Source organism: Prionailurus viverrinus, chromosome D1 (genome assembly GCF_022837055.1).
Source record: "Prionailurus viverrinus isolate Anna chromosome D1, UM_Priviv_1.0, whole genome shotgun sequence".
Classification (NCBI taxonomy): Eukaryota; Metazoa; Chordata; class Mammalia; order Carnivora; family Felidae; genus Prionailurus; species Prionailurus viverrinus.
In genome coordinates this window covers 56,907,025-56,925,199 of record NC_062570.1, presented here as the reverse complement: position 1 = coordinate 56,925,199, position 18,175 = coordinate 56,907,025, and the positions used below count along the sequence as shown (strand labels likewise).

The window sequence follows — 18,175 nt, the reverse complement described above, 5'->3', positions numbered from 1 at the left end:
CCGAGCCAGGCTCTGGGGAGAAAGAGGTGCCCAGCCTCCCACCAAGGCCCAGGCATCCCAGGAAGGAGGGGCTCTCCTGATTGGCTTTGTACCACCCCATGCCCACTGGGGCCTCGAGAAGGGGCAAGCGTGGGCCACATACATTCAGCACCATGCATGCAATAAATGCTCAGAGCGCTGAGGCTCAGAATGTGTGGAGCCTCTCCACTTTGGGCCCAGCCCTGAGTGGGGCACTGGGGACACAGAGATGGGCAAAGCCAATCTGGCCTGCAAGGAGCTCCCAGACTGGGGTGGGCCAGGGTGGGGGAGCGAGGCAGAAATGGACAGCACAGAGGCTCAGGACTATGGCAAGGGAGGCTGCCAGGGCTGGGGGAATCTGAGCAGCCTGTAGGTGGGGTAAGCAAACTAAGGAAGGAGTCCAAAGGAGAGAGAAAGGGAGGGCAAGAGGGAAGAGGGAGAGGAGAGGAGAGGTAGCCATGCTGGCAGGGCCTGGGATGTCTCCTGCAGCAGAAGCCGAGGGTGGCTGTCCCAAGCCAGCAGTTGGGAGGGAGCCAGCAGGACCCAAGTCATACAGGGCTGTAGTGGGGGAGCTGGGATTGCCCCGGGAGCAAGGGGGAGAGAGGTGGGAAGGGCTTTGAGTTGGGAATAACATCACCAGGTTTACAATGAGCTCACCAATGAAGAGGAGAGGGGGCCAGGGCCGTGACCTGCGTTGGGCAAGCAGTAGCTACAGAGCTAGATTCTTATTAAGTGGGAGACCCTGGGCAAGTTCTCTAACCTCTTCGTACCTCGGTTTGCCCAACTGCAAGATGGGAAGATATTAGTACCTACCGCACAGGGCTACAGGTGAGGGTTAAATGAGTTAATATAGGCTAGACGATGAGAACAGTGCCAGGTGTATGGTGAGCACTCCCTTAGCCACTGGAACGGCTGTCGTCATGATGCAGAGGAAGGATGGCATGTCCGAGCTCTTCCTCCGGGGCTGCGGCCTCCCTGCCCCTCCCCCACCCCCCAGAGAGGCAGCCCTTACCTTGTGCAGCCAATGTAGGTTCATCTGCTGCCCCACGGCGATGTGACATAGTGCCAGGACCTGAAGAGGGGGCCCACGAGGTGACGGTCGGGCACCGTGTGTGACCCAAAGGTTTCTGCTAGCTCCCCAGACACCCTTCTGCCCACTGCTGCTCTGGACCTTGGTCAGAGCAGTCAACAAACCCTCCCCGTAGGCGATGGGAGTGCCCAGCCCAGCCTAAGCCTGGCCTCCTCCCCAGTTATTCTAGGCCACTAGGCTCCTCCTCCTCTACAGTTTCTCCCTCCACAGGTCACTGGGCGCTTGGGCTGCCCAGTTAATGTTTTGAGAGTTCAGGGCCCCAGGATTCGGAAGCAGACTTGAGCCTAGTCCCCAGGGAGCTCCCAGTCTAGCATGGGGATCGACCTGAGTCTGAGGGAGTAGAGAATTGGTAGCAAGAACCAAGGCAGAAGTTTCTGGAAGAGACAGTCTGCAGTGGACCCTAACAGCAAGATGGCCCTCGTCACTGGGTCAGGAGGAAAACATTCCAGGATGGGGCAAAAGATGACCTCCCACCTTGGAGGAAGCCGAGCCCCAGAGGGGCAGCAGGCTAGGAGGACCCGGGAAAAGCCAGCTTCCCTTTTTAGGCCAGGGTGGTCCTCCATCGGCCCATGTAAGCCAAGTCTCCCACCCCCTGGGAGCAGGGCCACCTGCCTTCTGAGACGCCCCACGTACCAGGAGGCCCGCGATGTAGGTGAAGGCAGCAGCTGTGGTCATGAGGATGGGCACAGACCAGTCACTCCAGTAGCCCATGCGGTTGTAGAGGTACCTGCCGGGAGGAGAAGGGGTCAGACCTGCACCAGGGAACCAGGAGGTTCCCTTGGGACAGCGGGCTGTCAGCTCTCACACAGCCAGGCTCAGTGACCAGGCCTTGGACCAGTCAGTAATGATGTCATGGTTCCCGTGCTCACCGGTCAGGCCTGTCCAGGGCTCACAGGGGACACCCGGGCATGCCAAGAAGCATAAAGAAAACAATTCCCCATAATTCTACTGCCCAGAAGTAACGCTGCTGAGACTTTGCAGACTTTTCTTCTGCTGGGTTTCCCTGCCAGGCTTATATATTTGTAAAGCAGCAAAGCCAGGACCCTGTCACGTCTAGCATATGCTCAGTTTGGGCTTTGGAGGGAGGTACACTGGGTTCAAATCCCCACTCTGCCTCTCACTGGCTTGCAGGACCCTGTGGAGGTGACAGGCTTCCCCGATTCTAAGATGCCATAGATTGTGACATGCGTCTCAATTTCGATGCTAGAGTGTGAAAATTTCGGGTCTTAGGGTTGATACGACATAATACCTGACTTATCTTAGCCTTAGTTTTCTCATCTACAGGATGGAGATAACAAAGTGCCCTTCACAGGGTTTCCTGAGGATGAAGTGAGGCAAGGCACGTGATAAGTAATCAATTCTCTTCTTGTTATTAACACAAGAATTTACTGAGGTCAGTAAAAATCCTGAAGAAATTTGATTTTTTGACAGCCCTGTGGTCTGTTGAATTAATGTACCACACGTAGCCAACTTCCTACTGATGAAAACAGTTTCTAATTATTCACTCTTATAAATTAACACAAAAAAGAAAATGTTGCACATAGCTTTCTGTATTATTAATTATTTTCTTAGGATAGACTCCTACAAATAGAATTATAGGGCCAAAGGGAACGGACTTTAAGGCTCCTGATAGATACTGCTTAGTTGCTCTCCAGAAAGACTGAGCCATCCACATCCTCCCTGTACAACTGAGGAAACTGAGGCTCAGAGAAGGCAGCAATTTACTCAAGGCGGCCAGAGACTCTGAGCCGGCACCAGGCAGTTTCAGGCCTACTGCCATCTCGGGCATGGGCAGGGGTGATGGGAAGGGACACTAGGACACTATGGGGCACCCTGGCCCTCATCTTCAGATTGCAGGGAGAAATCTACTGCTTAGAAGATCACTGAATGCACCCTCCTACAGGTGGAGAAACTGAGGCCCAAAGAAGGGCGGGACTCGCTTCTTAGGAACTGGTCCTGAAAGATGTTTTAGTTCCACTCGTCTCCCACTTTTGGCAGGAAGCCCTCCTGGACAGCAACAGCCCACGTGGCCCCTCCCTGGGTGGGCCAGCCCTGACCACCTGCTTCTCGCTCGCAACCCCTCGCTGCGTGAACTATCCCCAGAGGCTGTCGGGACTAGGAGGGCGGGGCCAGGGTCTCCTGAACCCCAGCACTGACTCCAAGAAACTGAGGTGACAGTGACAGGCTGATGGAGCTACAGGCCTTCACGCCATCCCTAAGTCGCAGGCAGGCCTTCCCCCTGCAGACTCCCCAGCAGGGTAGGCACCCATCCTCTGCGTGAGCTGCCCAGTGACAGGACGCTCACTCTCTGGGCAGACTGAGGTAGTTCTTGGACAGCGTGATACAGTCAGCCATGCTCAAGTCCCTGTCCTACATCTGCCTGCACCTCGCTGTGTGACTGTGAAAAGTCTACTTAACCTCTCTGAACTCCAGTCTCCTCAGACTGTCCTCAATATATGTTTTGGCACTAAGTGGTTTTGTGGTTGTGGGTGAGTCCTGCCCTCTCTGGGCCTTAGTTTCCCCATCTGTACACGATGCGGGGGGACCTGAGGATCTCCCAGGCAGCAGACCTTCAGCAGAAGTGTCCAATGACTGCAGTGGAGGGCCAGCAGGGAATGTTCCCATTTACGCACAACAGTGCCGGCGCTTTGGATACCTGTGAGGATGAATAATTGATTTATGGCATTTAATAAAGGCCAGAGGGCACCTCTGGGACTCAAGCTCATCTTGCTGGGCTGGAGGGGGACAGCAGCACATCCTTTATTGTGCTCATTAATAACAGAGGCACAGCCTTGTGCCATGCAGAGGGGAGTGGACGCCCAGACTCCATTAACGGAGTCTTAGGATCATCCCAGAATCCTAGAACCACAGCCCGTCAGAAGCCCAGAGTCCTAGAAATCCTCAATTCTAACATCATGGCCACCTTCCAGCTGGAGATCCGGCCTCCCGGGAAGCAGCCCTGAGGGTGACATGGAGCTCTAAGCCCTCCCATGGCCATCATCTCGTTTCATCCTCAGAAAGACTTGATGAGATTGGAATTATCCCATTTTATGGGAGAGGAAACCGAGCCTGAGAGGCTCACCTTAGTGTGCTCATGGTCACACTGAACTGAGCTGAACTTCTAACCAGAAGGAAAAGACAGCACTGGATAGGGAGTGAGGAGGCCTGGCTTCCAAGCCCCAACTCTGCTCCTAAGCGGCTATGTGATCTTGGGCCTCAGTTTCCACACTTGTCAATGGAGGAGTCTCCATTAGAACCCAGGGAACTTACCCCGATCCCATGCCTTTCACTGTCTGGCAAAGGCAGGCAACGGAGGCGGGTGAAGAAGAAACAGGTACCCTTGCGTACCCAGGTCCCAGCCTCACACAGCCCTGCCCTTGGACCCGAGGCTGGTGCCCATAAAGGACCCTGAACTGTCCCAGAACCATAGCATCTGCCAGCGCTGCCCAAAGTCCTGCTCAGGGACTGAGGAGGCCTGCGGTCTGGGGTCACCTCCTCTGCTGAGGCCCTGGTCTTTCTGGGCCTTGGGGTTCTTGCCTACAAAGAGGTTCAGGGGCCCCGGACCCTGGCTGAGCCCTGCCCATCTTATGTTCCTGTTTTCCATGAGAGCAGCACCAGGAAGGAGTTCCCTGTTCCTCCCGGCTGGTCTCAGCTCCTGCCCAGCCTTTTTCTTTCCAGAGGACCCTGCTCCCCAAAAGCCACACGGAGAGCCCTGAGGGCCAGCCTGGGAGAGAGGCTCCAACCCAAGCCCCGCAGTTCCAGCCCGGGGCCCAGGCCCCCGTGTCCCCTGCTTACCCCACACCCACTCACCAGTTGAATTCATCGTAGTCATTGTGGACTTCCCACCAGAAGTAGAGCCAGGTGAGTGTGAGGCCAAAGGTGAAGGTGAGGAGCAGGAACCAGAGGCGTTCCCACTGGAAGAACAGAGCGGGGAAAGGGGTCAGGTGAGGTCAGGGGCTGGATCCTGGGGCCACCTCCCATCTAGAATGTTCTTCCTGCTCTCACTTTATAGCCAAAGCTGCCAGGCAGGGATTACTGGCCTCTTCATACTGGTGGGGACCTGAGGCTCAGAGGGGGAAGCGACCCGCCCAACACCACAGAGCTCAAAGTCACAAAATGGTAGGGAGCCAGGAGCGGGGTCAGGGATCCACCCCCTTGGGCTGAGGCCTTTCCAGTGTGCACCGTTCTCCCCATACTGGCGATGGCTCCCAGGAGCAAAGGCCGTGTCTGCCCTAAGCCTTTTTACCGGCATGGTCATCTGCAGTCTGTGAGGCCACATCGCTTACCTCCTTCCCTTCTCGCACACACCTACAGTGTAGGTATTCTTTCCCACACCTGCCCCATGCTACTGATAAATACACTGAGGCCCGGAGAGGTGAGGCGACTTGTCCTAGTCACACAGCAAGTGAGTGGAGCATTAAAGACCAGTGTCCCAGTCTCTGGCCTCGAAGTGTAGCCTTCTGCCACCCGTACCAGGCACCGGCCCCTCGGGGCTGGGCCACGTAGCCCCTCTGTCTCCTGCAGGGAGGGGGGTGGGGGCCCCCGACACTGCTGCTTCCAGAGAGGTCCGCAGGCACTTCCGGCTGGGCCCTCAGGTTTATCCCTGCTTTCGTCTGTCGCCTTATCTCAGAAGCACAGCAAGCTGGGAACATCCTGCTCTCTGGGAAACCGCTGAGATCATCAGAACGAACAAACGGCGTTTGAGGGGAAGTCAGCATAGAAGAGAACAAAGACCACCTCCACCTTGAGGGGTTGCAGGGCTTGGGCAGCCTGGGTATCTCTTGCCTGACCGTTGCCCAGAAGGCTTGCGGGCTCCCTGCAGCTCCCTTAGGCTTCTTTGATCCTTCCAGCCCAGAGCCATGGCTCAAACCTCAGCGTAGCCTCTTGATGGCTCCTCACTGCGTAGCCAAGCAGGGGAGCCCCTCTGGGGGGTGTTCTCTCCACCTCTCTGCCTTCATCCCCTTCCCCAACCAATTCCCTCCCCCCGGAAGAGCCATCCCTCCTGGTTTATTTGTCTCACATTCCCATTCACCTTTCAAGTCAGCTCAGATGTCACCTCCTCTGTGAAGTCTTCCTGGACTTCACCTCTGCCGCCCAGCCCACGCTGCTGCCACAGCCTCAGTGCCCCCGACTTTAAACTCACGCCCTGTGCACCGTGATCGGCTCACATGACTGTGTCTCGCAAGCGACTGCAGGTTCTGCAAGGACACTCCCTTAGCATTTACGACTGCAGGCAGGGACGCCAAGTACAAGAGGAGAAAAAGTTCACTCACTGCCCGGGACACCTCCATCCTGTGCCATCAAGAAGACACCACAGTGGAGCGGCTATGCACACAGTGTCTGGAGCTTACAAGCCATTTAGCCTCAGGCATCACAAGCTGACATAACCCTTCTGTGCCTCAGTGTATTCCCGTGTGACGTGAGGACAATACTAGTACTTCCACCACGGGGTTCACGTGAGCATTAAATGAGATAATACAAGCCAAGTGCTCGGAGCCAGGGCTGGCAAGCAGTCCGTGCTCTGGTAGCAGGGCTTCAGGCATGCTCTGCCACGCCCAGCATGCAGGACAGGCCCTCAAACCCCGACGAAGGTCCACACTGAGCACCCACTCCGTGCCTAGCCCTGGGCAGGAGGGTCTGAGCTTGGGTGACAGTGAAAGCAGCCTCCTCCGCTCCCTGTCATGTACAGAGCCAGGCAGCCTTGCTTAGCCCCGCTTTGTACGTAAGCAGAGAGGCGGAGGTGAAACCATCTTTCCAGCAGCTGGCGGTGGGTGGTTTCTTAGAGACCGGACCACCCGTGTCTGTCCCACCTGGACAGAGAATGGCACGAGCCCCAGCCCTGAGTCCGTGAGGTGCAGCCTTGCTCAGGAATGGAGAGACCCCAGATAGGAGCAGGGTGAGCACTGGAACCCAAGAATGGCTGGGACTGTCTGGGGGAGCAGAGAAGGGCTGTAGCTCAGCCTCGGGGCTGAGGGCTGGGGGGTGCCCCGTCTGAGCCAGCAACCCCAGCCTGGCTGGCCTAGCATCGCCTGGGTCTCGGCTTTCTCCGAGTCCCTCTTGCTGCCTCCAATTCTCATTTGCTCACAAGTAAGAATTCATTCGCCCCTACTTCCTGCAGAGCATAGCTGGCTGCTTCCAGGCCAGCTTAAACATAGGTCTTCGAAGCCTGATCCTTCTCTGGTCATGTCATGCCCCAGCCTGAGAATATCACTGGCTTCAGCCCTCACCTCTGCCCTCACACAGGCACTTTACAGGCCACGCTCTGAACTGCCCACAGACCCTCAACAGGCTTCTTCAAGCCCCGTACCTCTGCACAAGCCATACCCTCCATTTAGAAGACAACACCTCTCTGGTTCATGGGGCGGCCCTCCTCCTCCCTGAGGCCTTCCCTCTCCCATCAGGTCAATCTCCTGTCCACAGAGCTTCCATACCCCTGACCCCATGTCTGTTCCAGCATAGACCCTGCAGTTCTAGAACTGTCTTTATATGTCAGTTACCTCTGTTACACTGTAAGCACCTTCGAGATCTAGGTGATCTTCCTATTCCCCGGCGTGGGGTGGGAACTTAAGAAGAATTTGATAATGATAGGTGAGCAAAGACCCTTTCTCTTACTCTGCCACGAAGATGCCCACCCAGGAGACATTTCACCGGGGGCTTACCATCCCGCCCCCGCAGAGGGGCCCGTGGTCTTCTGCGGACCCCTGGCTGGCAGCAGTGAATGGCCATCTGTCCACAGAGATCCCTCCACTTCGGCAGGGGCAAGCTGCTGCACCTCTGGCCACTAGACAGGGTTCTGAGAGGGGCCTGGGTGAGGGGTAGGCCTCAGCCTATGATGGGTCCTGTCCCAGGCAAGCAGCCTGGAATTCAATAGCTGGTGGGACCAGGGGGCTAGCTGTAGGGACAGTGGCAGGTTAGAAAAGCTGCTACACATGCTGGGGGATGTCCTACGGTGAGTCATGATGCATAACCGAGAGGCAATTCTGACAGGTTTGCTGGGAATACCACAGGCCTTCGGGGACCCACAGCAGACGGGCCCTGTGCACTAAGGGCCACTGTCCCCACTTGACCAGATCCTGAGGGTGGGGCAGAAAAGACTGGGTGAGAATGAGGGGCTCCCCTGCCCCAGCCCTGGACACCAGATAAGATTAGAGCCGGCAGGTGGATGAGACACTGAGGGCACAGCAGATACGGGGGGAAGGCCGTGGCATTAAGGAATGAGGAACCCCACTATCAGAACTGGCACGAGCTGGGGTCGGAGGCCACCTGAAGATGAAAATCCTGGGAGCTAGAAGCTGGTGGCCCCATGGCCACAGGGAGCCTGTAGATGGGGATGAAGAGACCCGACCCCAGCAGGGAAGCGGCAGGTCACTGTAAGAACAATCAGAGGAAAAACCTGGATGGCGGGGGCTGGAAGAAAGGGGAGGGACAGGCCAGGAACTGGCAGAGGAAGTGGCTCCATCAACAAAGAGGCTGCAAATGGCATTAAGGGTCCTTGTCAGGGCCACTACAGGAGAAAGGCCTGGGCCTGCTCCCAGGCGGTGCGGGCACTGAGGTCACTGCCAGCTGGGAGGGACGGTGGACCCACCAGCCCTCCATCACCCCTCAGTCCGCCCAGGGCCTGGGACTCTCTCTTTGTGGGGTTTTATCTCCATCCGAGAGCAAATGAGGAAAACCCCCAAGCCTCAGAGAAGGGCCAGCACATTCAGCTGAGCGAGCTGTGGACCTCATCACTAAGAAGTGGCACTCACGTCATGGTTACCATCAGTACACATATTTGCCATGATTGGTTTCCAGTACATGCTGGGCATGAGTCCTGGAGAAGGGGAGACTTTTGCTCATTTGCACAAAGGCTCAGTATGGATGCGTAGGGGGGAGTCAGAGGTTGAGGAACATACCCGAGGTCACCAAGTGGGGGAGGATAGATGTGGGATTGAACTCGGTATCCTGACAGAGGCCCCCATGAGAGCCAGCCCTGCGCAGTTCTCCCCAAAACCCGCCCTTGCCGTCTGGGACCCAGGATGGTAGTCCCAGGCCCAGCCTGGCCCCCTGCGATTCTCGCTCCTCTCTCTCGGGGCTCTACCCCAGGCCAAACCTCCTTCTCCTTCAGGAAACACCCGCATCCCTCCAGGCCTTGAAGACCTCCTTTCCCTGAGTACTTCTGCACAGAGTCGTGGTGCCCGCCAATTTGACCCTCAATCACATTCTGAAATGTGGAGATGAAAATAACCTGGGCTCAGGAGGCAGACGGACCGGCCTCTGCCTCTTGGGCAAGTTAACTCCTCTGAGCCTCAGTTTCCTCGCCTGTAAAACAGGGAGAATAACCCCCTACCTTGGAGGATTGCTATTAAATGAGGTGATATATATCAAGTGGCATACAGTAGGCACATAATAAGGGAGGGTTCCCTGGGCTGTGGACTCCTTCAGGGCAGGGATGGCTGAGATACATCCGCATACCCTGGGCTCACATCCTGCAGAACGCAAGATGATGCTCAGACATGGTGTGAAGGCGTGAACCTGACTGTGACGCGGGGAGGCTTCAGGTCCCCAGTGGACGGGGCCATCATCCAACCCAGACATATCCTTTGGCTGAGGCACCAGGAGAAGGAGCTCCTGTGATACCCAGCCTCCTTCCATTCAGAGCCTTGTAGCCACCTGAGCGGGAGAAGGGTCAGGGAGCTCCTGAGCTGGCTGGGCAGCAGCAGGCACAGGGAGAGGCTGAGAGCAGCTGGGGAGGGGCACAGGCCCGGCCGCGAGCTGCGGGGGCCGCTCCATCCCTCTCCCGGGAGCTGGGGGTGATGGAGAGGCGGGGAGACCCAGCCCCAGAGGCCAGGGCATTCAGCCCCGCACCCCCTGCCTCATCTCCTCCCGTTCTTGTCCCCACCCTCCAGAAGACGGGTCCCTCCATCCCGCGCCAGGCGACACTGTGCCAATTTCCCAGACGCCACCGCTCCTCCTCACCGCCTCCTGATGATCATGGAGTCGTCTCCGGTCCCTCTTCGTCTCCGTCCCGCCCACCCCAGAGCCTTCTGCATTCAGAGAAAAACGTGCTGAAAGAGCTTATGAGCAGCGGGGGCTCGCACAGTCGCCAAGCCTGGCTGCCGCACAAAGCCAGCCCTCCACAGGAAACGCCCGCACAGGCCCGGCTGTGGCAGCGTGTTGTACCACTCGCCTGGGGGCCCGGCCCACCCCACACCTCCACCCCAGGCCAGGATGCACGCAGACACCGCTTCCCCTCCTGGGGACCCTGCCCTGGACCCCCAAACGGACCCGGAGCCTGAATTCCGCATAGGCAGCAGGAGCCATCCGTCCTTGACACGGCCACAGACTTCAGATTCACAGGATGGCGGGGACAGCGCTGTTTCGCCAGACTCCTGTTCCCCGCCAGTCCCTGCCTCTGCAGCCCCCAGGGGAGGAGCCCACCCTGCTTTGGCTCCTTAGCTGCAGGGACGGGCGCTCTCCCTCTGGTGCTGCCTGCCTCTTCCTTCTAAGACAGCAGCCGGATAGAGGCAGGCTGCCTTCGGGAGCCCAGCAACACTGGCTTTGAACCCAAGACTGGCCGCCTCCTACTAAATGGGTGACCTTGGGGGAGACATTTATTTATCCTCTTGGGCACCAGCTTCCTGCTCTGTAAAATGGGGCCAGCAGGTCGGCATGCTGCAGAGACCAGCAGGACCTACAGTGAGTCCCTCTGTTCCACCTTCAGGCGCCACTGACATCCTCGGCCACCACCCCGAAGCTGGTTCTCGGATTCTACACACAACAAGTCCAGTAAAAGGGCAAGAAATTCTGGGGGTCACGGGACCAGGGCACTGCGGGGGGTGTAAACAAGAGTTGGATCTTAATTCTCAGCCCTCCTCCCCAGTAGCCGCATGCCATGGGCCGCTCAGGACCAAGCCTCAGCTTCCTCCTCCATTCATGGGGGTGACATCACCTCTACCTCACGGGAGGGCTGCCAGATATAGATGTAAGCTGTAAGTCGCCAAATCCACGATGGTTCCTATAATTATCGTTTCGCATCTGACAGCCCTTTAATTATGCGAAGACAGTGATCGAGACGTTCCCCCCGCCCCCTGCCCTACACCCAATTTCTTCCGGCTGCTGAGGACAGCCAGCAGCTCACCTGCTCCCAGCCCAAGGTGGGTGTCACCGTTGGTGGGACGCAGAGGGCAGGCCAGCTCTGGAGGCTGCTGTCCTAGGAGCTGGCACAGATGAAGGAAGGAGACCCTGGCATAGCACCTGTCCCATGCCTCCTCCCAGCCCCGCATGGCTGGCTGTGGAGGACAGAGCCCTGCGTGGGCTCTTCACAGAGTTGGGGCGAGGTGCCCCTAGGAGTCCTCCACATGCCCCAACTCCTCTCGTCCTCCCCGCAGCTCTGCAAAGCAGGTGGTATAGTTGGAGGAAAGCAGAGGTCAGCCAGGGGAAGTGGCTTGCCCAAGGCCACAAAGGGCAAATGTAATAGTGGAGCCAGAATTCACACCCAGGTCTGGGTGCCTTCAGCATCTCCAACTGTCCCAGAGCAACAATGAGCAAGACATGTAATTGTCCTTGTCTGACCAAGGAGGAAATTGGCTCAGAGGGGCCAGGCCTGGCCCAAGGTCACACAGTGAGTCATAGGTAGTGCCAGGCCAGGAACCCTGGAATTTCAGACTTAGACAAGAGTTCAGAGATCATCTTGCCTCATCCTCTACAGATCCAATTCAGAGATGGAGAAACAGACCGAAAGAAGGGGAAGAGCCTGGAAGCAAGGACACAAGATTAATAGATAGTAAATTAGTACAGAAAGGATACAGAATTCGACAGATGGAGTGGGGACATCTATTGGTAAAAAATTATACCCCTACCTCACACCCCATACCAAAGCAAATCCCAGCACCTCCCCTCCACACCCTTGCCACCTCTCTCTTCCAGTCATCCTAGATATATGTGCTGTGCCCTGCACAGGGAGATGAATGAGGCCTGGATTTCCCTCTGAGCAACCCCCCCAGGTGACTGAGAAGCCAGCAGGCAATTCCCATCCTACGGCCAGTTACGGGAGGAGAGATGGTCTGGAGGGCTTCCCGGAGGAGGGGATGCATGCAGCAAAGCTGGAAGGAATGGGCCTGCTGGGATGACAGGTTAGGGAGCCCGGACTGGGGCAGAGGGAGACAGCAGAAGGTATAAAGGCACAGAGCTCAGCAGCTTTTGTTTGGGAGAACTGGCTTCCTTTGCTATGGGCATATAAAAGCTCTATGTAGGAGTATTAACCTTCATATGTGTTGTATATTTTTTATTTTTTTAATTTTTTAATATTTACTTATTTTTGAGAGAGAGAAAGAGACAGACAGAGCATGAGCGGGGGAGGGGCAGAGAGACACAGAATCCGAAGCAGGCTCCAGGCTCTGAGCTGTCAGCACAGAGCCTGACACAAGGCTCGAACTAATGAACTGTGAGATCATGACCTGAACTGAAGCTGGCTCAGCCTGGTGGCTGAGCCACCCAGGCGCCCCTTTTTCTTTTTTTCAGTGTCTTTTTTTGGGGGGGGGCAGTGGGTGGGGTGGCGGGAGGCGTGGGCAGAGAAAGAGGGAGACAGAGGATCCAAAGCAGGGTCCACACTGTCAGCACAGAGCCTGATGTGGGGCTCGAACTCATGAGCCGTGAGATCATGAGCTGAGCCGAAGTCAGATGCTTAACCAACTGGGCCACCCAGGCGCTCCTATTGTGTATTTTTTCTTATTTCATCGTTTTACTTTAATTTGGTTTATTATGCTTTCTGCATAGAAATTTAAATTTTCATGTAGTCTAATCTACCCTTCTTTTCCTTTATAGGTTTTTGCCTTTGGAACCATGTTTAAGACAGGTAGCCCAAGAGTATATATTTGATTCATATTTTATAGTGGTAATTTCTTGGCTTTGTGGTTTACATTCAAACCTGTAATCCACCCAGCTCTCTATATTCATCTGTCTACCGCTCCACACGGATGTATATATACGTGCACGGATAGAGATTGGAAAGCCATTTCTCTCAAGCGTTAAGATTAGAATTCCATCTACTTTACATCTTTGCAAGTTGTTTGAATTTTCTCAACAAATGTGCACTTCCTCAATAGAGAAAAGGAATTGAAAGATAGAAAAAAAAATACATTTTAATCCATCTGGAATTTATTTTGGTTTGAGGTAAGAGGCAGAGATCTAATTTTATTTCCACCAAATGGATACTTCAGCTGTCTCTACACGGTTTGTGAAATGTGTCGTCATTTCCACGTTCGTTTACCACACAGAATATCCTCACATGCGTGTGCACTGCTTCTAGGCTTTCTAGTCTGCCCCACGGCAGCCCTTTCCCCGTGTGTGGGTACTGCTGGGCACGGCTCCTTCCACAGGGCTGAGCCCTGCTCCCTGTGCCACCCCTGGGGTCCCCACTCGGCTTTAAGGTCCTAGAGTCCAGTGGGGCACCTGGGTGGCTGAGTCGGTTGAGCGTCTGTCTGACTTGGGCTCAGGTCATGATTTCACAGTTTGTGGGTCTGAGTCCCGCGCTGGGCTCTGTGCTGACAGCTCAGAGCCTGGAGCCTGCTTTGGATTCTGTGTCTCCCTCTCTCTCTGCCCCTCCCCTGCTCACACTCTTGCTCTCTCTCTCTCTTTCTCAAAAATAAATAAACATTTAAAAAAAAAAAAAAGTTTGCAGAGTTCAGCTGTGCCCTCAGCACCACACAGCCCTGCAAAGACTGGAGAGCTTGAGGGGTGCCTACCCACAGAGGGCCAGTCTGCCCTCCTGCAGGCTGGATCTCGGGCACGCCAGCTCCTCCTCCACTCATCAGCCTGTTTTCACCCTTGCCACATGCCAAATGGGGGGACTGATGCACCGGAAAAAGTCTGGGAAATGTCAGCTGGGAAGGGTGTGGGGAGCTCCGGGAGGGGAGAGGCAGGCAGGCCCTGGCAGGATTACTTTGGCCCTGACCCAGGAGATTTGGGGGAGGGGGTGGCCCGGGGAGGTTTGAGATGTATTACAGCATTAGGGCCAAGCAGGGAAAGGGATTAGAGTCCCCACCCCCAGCCAGCTCCTGACAGCCTAAGAGGCCGGATTTATTTTTCTGGGCTACAGAGAGCTGGGCAATTAGGCCTCTGTCTGCCCTTGCTTCTGCTGGGGAGCACTCAGAGCGGCTCATTAGGCAGTAGAATTAAACCAAGCCCAGCCTGGAACACCCCGCCTCTCCCCACCCACCCTAGGGGTTGCATCAGCCCATGGGGAGACAGGAGCAGAGGAGCTGGGGGGGGGGGGGGAAGGGGGGCTCAGGAGGGATCATCCCAGGCCCTCAGAGGGCCCTGCCAAGGCCACAGGGTGGTGGGTGGCTGCACTGCTGATGCTCCATCTCCTGTCCCACCCAGGCTCCCTAAGCAGACACTCAAGGCAGTCACGGAATGTTAGCCACTTCCCAGGGAGGGCCAGGCACCCTCGGCACCATTCAAGGAGGAGCTAGGTGGAGTACAGGGGTTCCCGAAGGCCAGAGATGGCCTGGCTTTATTGCGGCGATAAATCCTCAGCTGTTTGTACCGCAACAAACCAGTGCTCTGCCAGACTCTCCTCTGTCTCTCATGGATGCAATAACATCATCTGCCGTTTTCTTATCGTCATGTCAGCCCTGCAAGGCTTAAAGGATAACATGGGGTCTTATCCCCATTTTAGGAGTGGGAAAACTGGGGATCAGAGGGCGCCCCTCTGACCTGCTGGGCCCCTTTCGGCCAAAGTGCTGGAGAAGGGAACAGCCACCCCTTTGAAAGTTTATAGGGAGAACACACTTTCCCCAGGGTTGGGACGGCGGTCTCTCTTGCACCACACGTGACATGCATTGGTACCCGTTGTCTAACTGGACCCTTGCAGCGTGAATCTGAACCTCCATCTAACCCGTAAGCAAGCCGAGGCCCAGAGAAGGTCTGGCCTTGCCTGAGGGTCGCACACTAAGTCACGATGTAGACAGGGCAGAGTTCAGGCCACAGCTCCCTGGCAGGAAATACCCAAGCACTTCTGGCTGACTCCAATCACACCCTGAAGCCCAGGGCAAAGGCTGCTTCATCCAGGGAGCCCAGCTTGACTCCCAGGTGGGATCCACTCCCCTGTCAAGGCCCACTTGGTGGCAACAGGACAGGGATGTGGGGAACCAGCTGGGACACCCTCCACCCCTGGGCTCCTGCCCACCGGCAGAGCCCAATCTGGCTCCGAGCGTGGCCTGGGAGGTCCTGCGAAGTCAGCGCCCTCATCTGCCAACCACAGCTGGGGGCACCGGAAGACAGCATGCACCTGTCCATACGTGTATGCTGGCCCTCTCCAGACACCCAATATCTGAGAACTCGTCAGCGGTCCTGCCTCTCCAGGCCCAGTCAGCAGGGTGGCAGGCACATTCCCTAACTGGCTTGCTCACCATTCTTCAGGCCCCTGCCTCAACCATCCTCCCAGCCTGGCCCAGGCCCTTCCTCCGAGGCCCAGGCTCCACTCTCACAACACTGAGTCCCTTGGGAAACACAGAAAGTCACAGTCCGAAGGGACAGCCCAGGCCTGAGGTGCTGTGGGAGCCCGAGGGAGGGAGGCCTGATTCTCTTTTTGTTCAAGGGGGGTAATTCTTAGAAGGGTAGGCGTTCGTGACGAGCCTTGAGACGTAAAGAGAGACGGGACATTCCAAGTGAGGGGACAGCCTGAGCAAAAGCAGGATGCTATGAAGGGGTGAGGTTCTCCTGGGAGGGGCAAGGGGTGGGGGGTGGAGGGTCTGATGAACATCCCCCAGTGGGGGTCTTCTTGTATGGCTCCAAGGGCTTCTGTCGTAGGAAGTAGGTCTTGGGGGAAGAGAGACTTAGCTGTCTGTGTCCCACCTGCACTGTGCTCTTCCTGGACTCTACAGAGACCACTCTCCCCTCCCACTTGCCCCTGGACACAGCACCATTTCCATCCCTGGAATGGCCTCATCCGACTAGGCTAGAAATCAGGGGATGGTGGGAGGCATCATAAAGGACTCCCTCAATCTCTTCCACAGCCAGTCTGTTGATTATACCTTCCAAGTGTCTCTAGAATCCCTCCCTTTGCAAGGAACCGGCATACCCCTCCCAGGGGAATGCAAAGCGGCCTCCACCTCTCTCTCTCTCTCTCTCTCTCTCTCTCTCTCTCTCTCTAGTTCCGTGCTCTCCCCACCTCCACCCCAGGTCCCTCGGCGCATCCTCCACAATTTAACCAGACTGGTCCTCGCACAGCCTGAGTCTGACTGGGCTGCCTCCACCCAGGAGGGGGAACAGGCTCCCTGGCACAGCCTCAGGCCATGTGGCCACCACCTTCCCTCCTCACGCGGAGCCACACTGAGGCCAGATTGCTTTCGGTTCCCGAACACAAGAAACTCCAGTACACAAGGAAGCTCTGGTCCACATGGCTCCCCGTGCCTTGAACACTTCCCCAGCCGGCGAGACAGGACTAACTCCCAGACATCAGGTCAGGCCAGCTCTCCTGCCTGGGGTTTTCCTGGGCCTCAGCAGGGATCATCCTGGGTGGCCTGGGTATGTTAGATCTTGTATGCTCCCCCACCAGCCTGGGAGCCCTTCAAGGGAGGGGGGAGCCGGGTCAGATACCCCTCCCTGACCCCAGGGCCCAGAGCAAGTATCGGGACGGATGGGTGTGTTGATTAAATAAGTAATTAGTGCATCCCAGACAAGACTGTGGGTGTGGAACAGTCTGGACTGGGGATGCAAGCAGGGGGCAATGCAGGCTGTGCCTTCAACCCCCGTGGCTTGAATAAACCACTCATTCTTCCTGGAGCCTCCTCTGTGAGCAGAGGGGCCAAACGAGCTTTTTAAAACACAGCCCTCAAAAGGCAAATGTGCTATAGAAACACGAGAGAGGTGACAGTCGCTGTCTGTCTTGGGCTGGGAAGTTCCTTCAGGTGTCTGACCTATATGCCTCTTGCTACAGAGAAGCTGGTTTTGACACTATGCTGCCTCCCACAGACACACAGTCTTCAGGGGGCCCTGGGGGACAGCCTGAGAACTGTCTTCTGTCCTAGCAAGTCCTTAATTGGCGGCATTAGAGTAATGAGTCACAGACAACAACCAATTAATTATCCCCAGTTATAAAAAGCTTCACTTCCCCTTCCTAGCTGTCGAGTGAGCCGGCCTCCTGCTGCCAGGCTCCTCCACTCCCTAGGGGCAGGGGGCAGAATAGGTCGTTTCACCTCTCCGGTCCTCAGTTTCCTGCTTCCTTATTTGTCCAGTGTGTGTCCTGGGGGTGGGGGACAGTACAAGCAAAGGTGGGAATGCGTCAGGCTAGGCGGACAGGAAGGATAGGCTGGTGGGGCAGGAAGGAGGCTGCCAGCTGGGACCCAGAGGAGGGGGCTCCTCCCGGCTCCCCAGGATCCACTCCTGTACTGCAGGGCCAGCTCTTGATCCCAGAGCCACGGAAGACTCCAGGTCTGGCATTCAAGCCACTCCCATTCTTGCCCCGCACATTCCTGGTCTCAAGATCTTCTTCCTCCTCCCCAGGCAACTTCCCAAGTGATCCTCCAGGCCCTGCTTTCTTCCCCTTCTTGCAAGTTCTCATTTAATCTCCTACTCCAACCGTGCATGCCCCCTGCTCCCCCCCCCCCCCCCCTTTATCTTCCTGAGGCTCCTGTTGCAAATCTATCGTGGACTCTCTCCAGTGTGATGTGTGATGCGGCTTTAAGCCTTGAGTTCTCCATCGGCATGACAGTTAACTGCCCCACAGGGGAGACCTAACAAATCAACAGGGCAATGCAGGTAAGCTCTGGGATACCAGCATACAATAGGTATCCAATAAATGTTAACTGTTACTCTCATGCTTTATTTCCCAGGCTGAGCAAGATCATGAGTGAAATGCTTCTGCGACTCACCCCCAGTCTGTCACCCCATTTCACAGATGAGGACCAGAGAGGTCTGGCTTCACAGAAGAACTTGAGCCAGGGCTTGTCTGAGTTGGGAAAGGCCGGGGGAGGCTCCCCCAAGGGGACTTGAGGGGCGGCAGTACCTGGGCAGAGGGAGGGGCCCCCAAAGTCTGAGGGGAAGTTGGGGATGAGAAGAGGCACAGGCCCAAAGTTGGAGCCG

The 18,175-nt window shown here is 56.3% G+C and overlaps 1 protein-coding gene across 8 annotated transcripts in view; it reads right to left on the bottom strand.

Annotated features, from left to right (window-relative positions):
- GDPD5 (glycerophosphodiester phosphodiesterase domain containing 5) overlaps positions 1 to 18,175 on the bottom strand; it is a 92,430-nt gene that overhangs the window by 26,810 nt on the left and 47,445 nt on the right. For all 8 annotated transcript variants that reach the window (XM_047878757.1, XM_047878750.1, XM_047878756.1 and 5 more), the window contains exons 4-6: positions 4,919 to 5,022; positions 1,742 to 1,835; positions 1,031 to 1,090 (exon numbers count right to left, since the gene is read on the bottom strand). In XM_047878757.1, the coding sequence (XP_047734713.1) occupies positions 1,031 to 1,090; positions 1,742 to 1,835; positions 4,919 to 5,022 (258 nt within the window). The remainder of the gene's footprint in view (positions 1 to 1,030; positions 1,091 to 1,741; positions 1,836 to 4,918; positions 5,023 to 18,175) is intronic.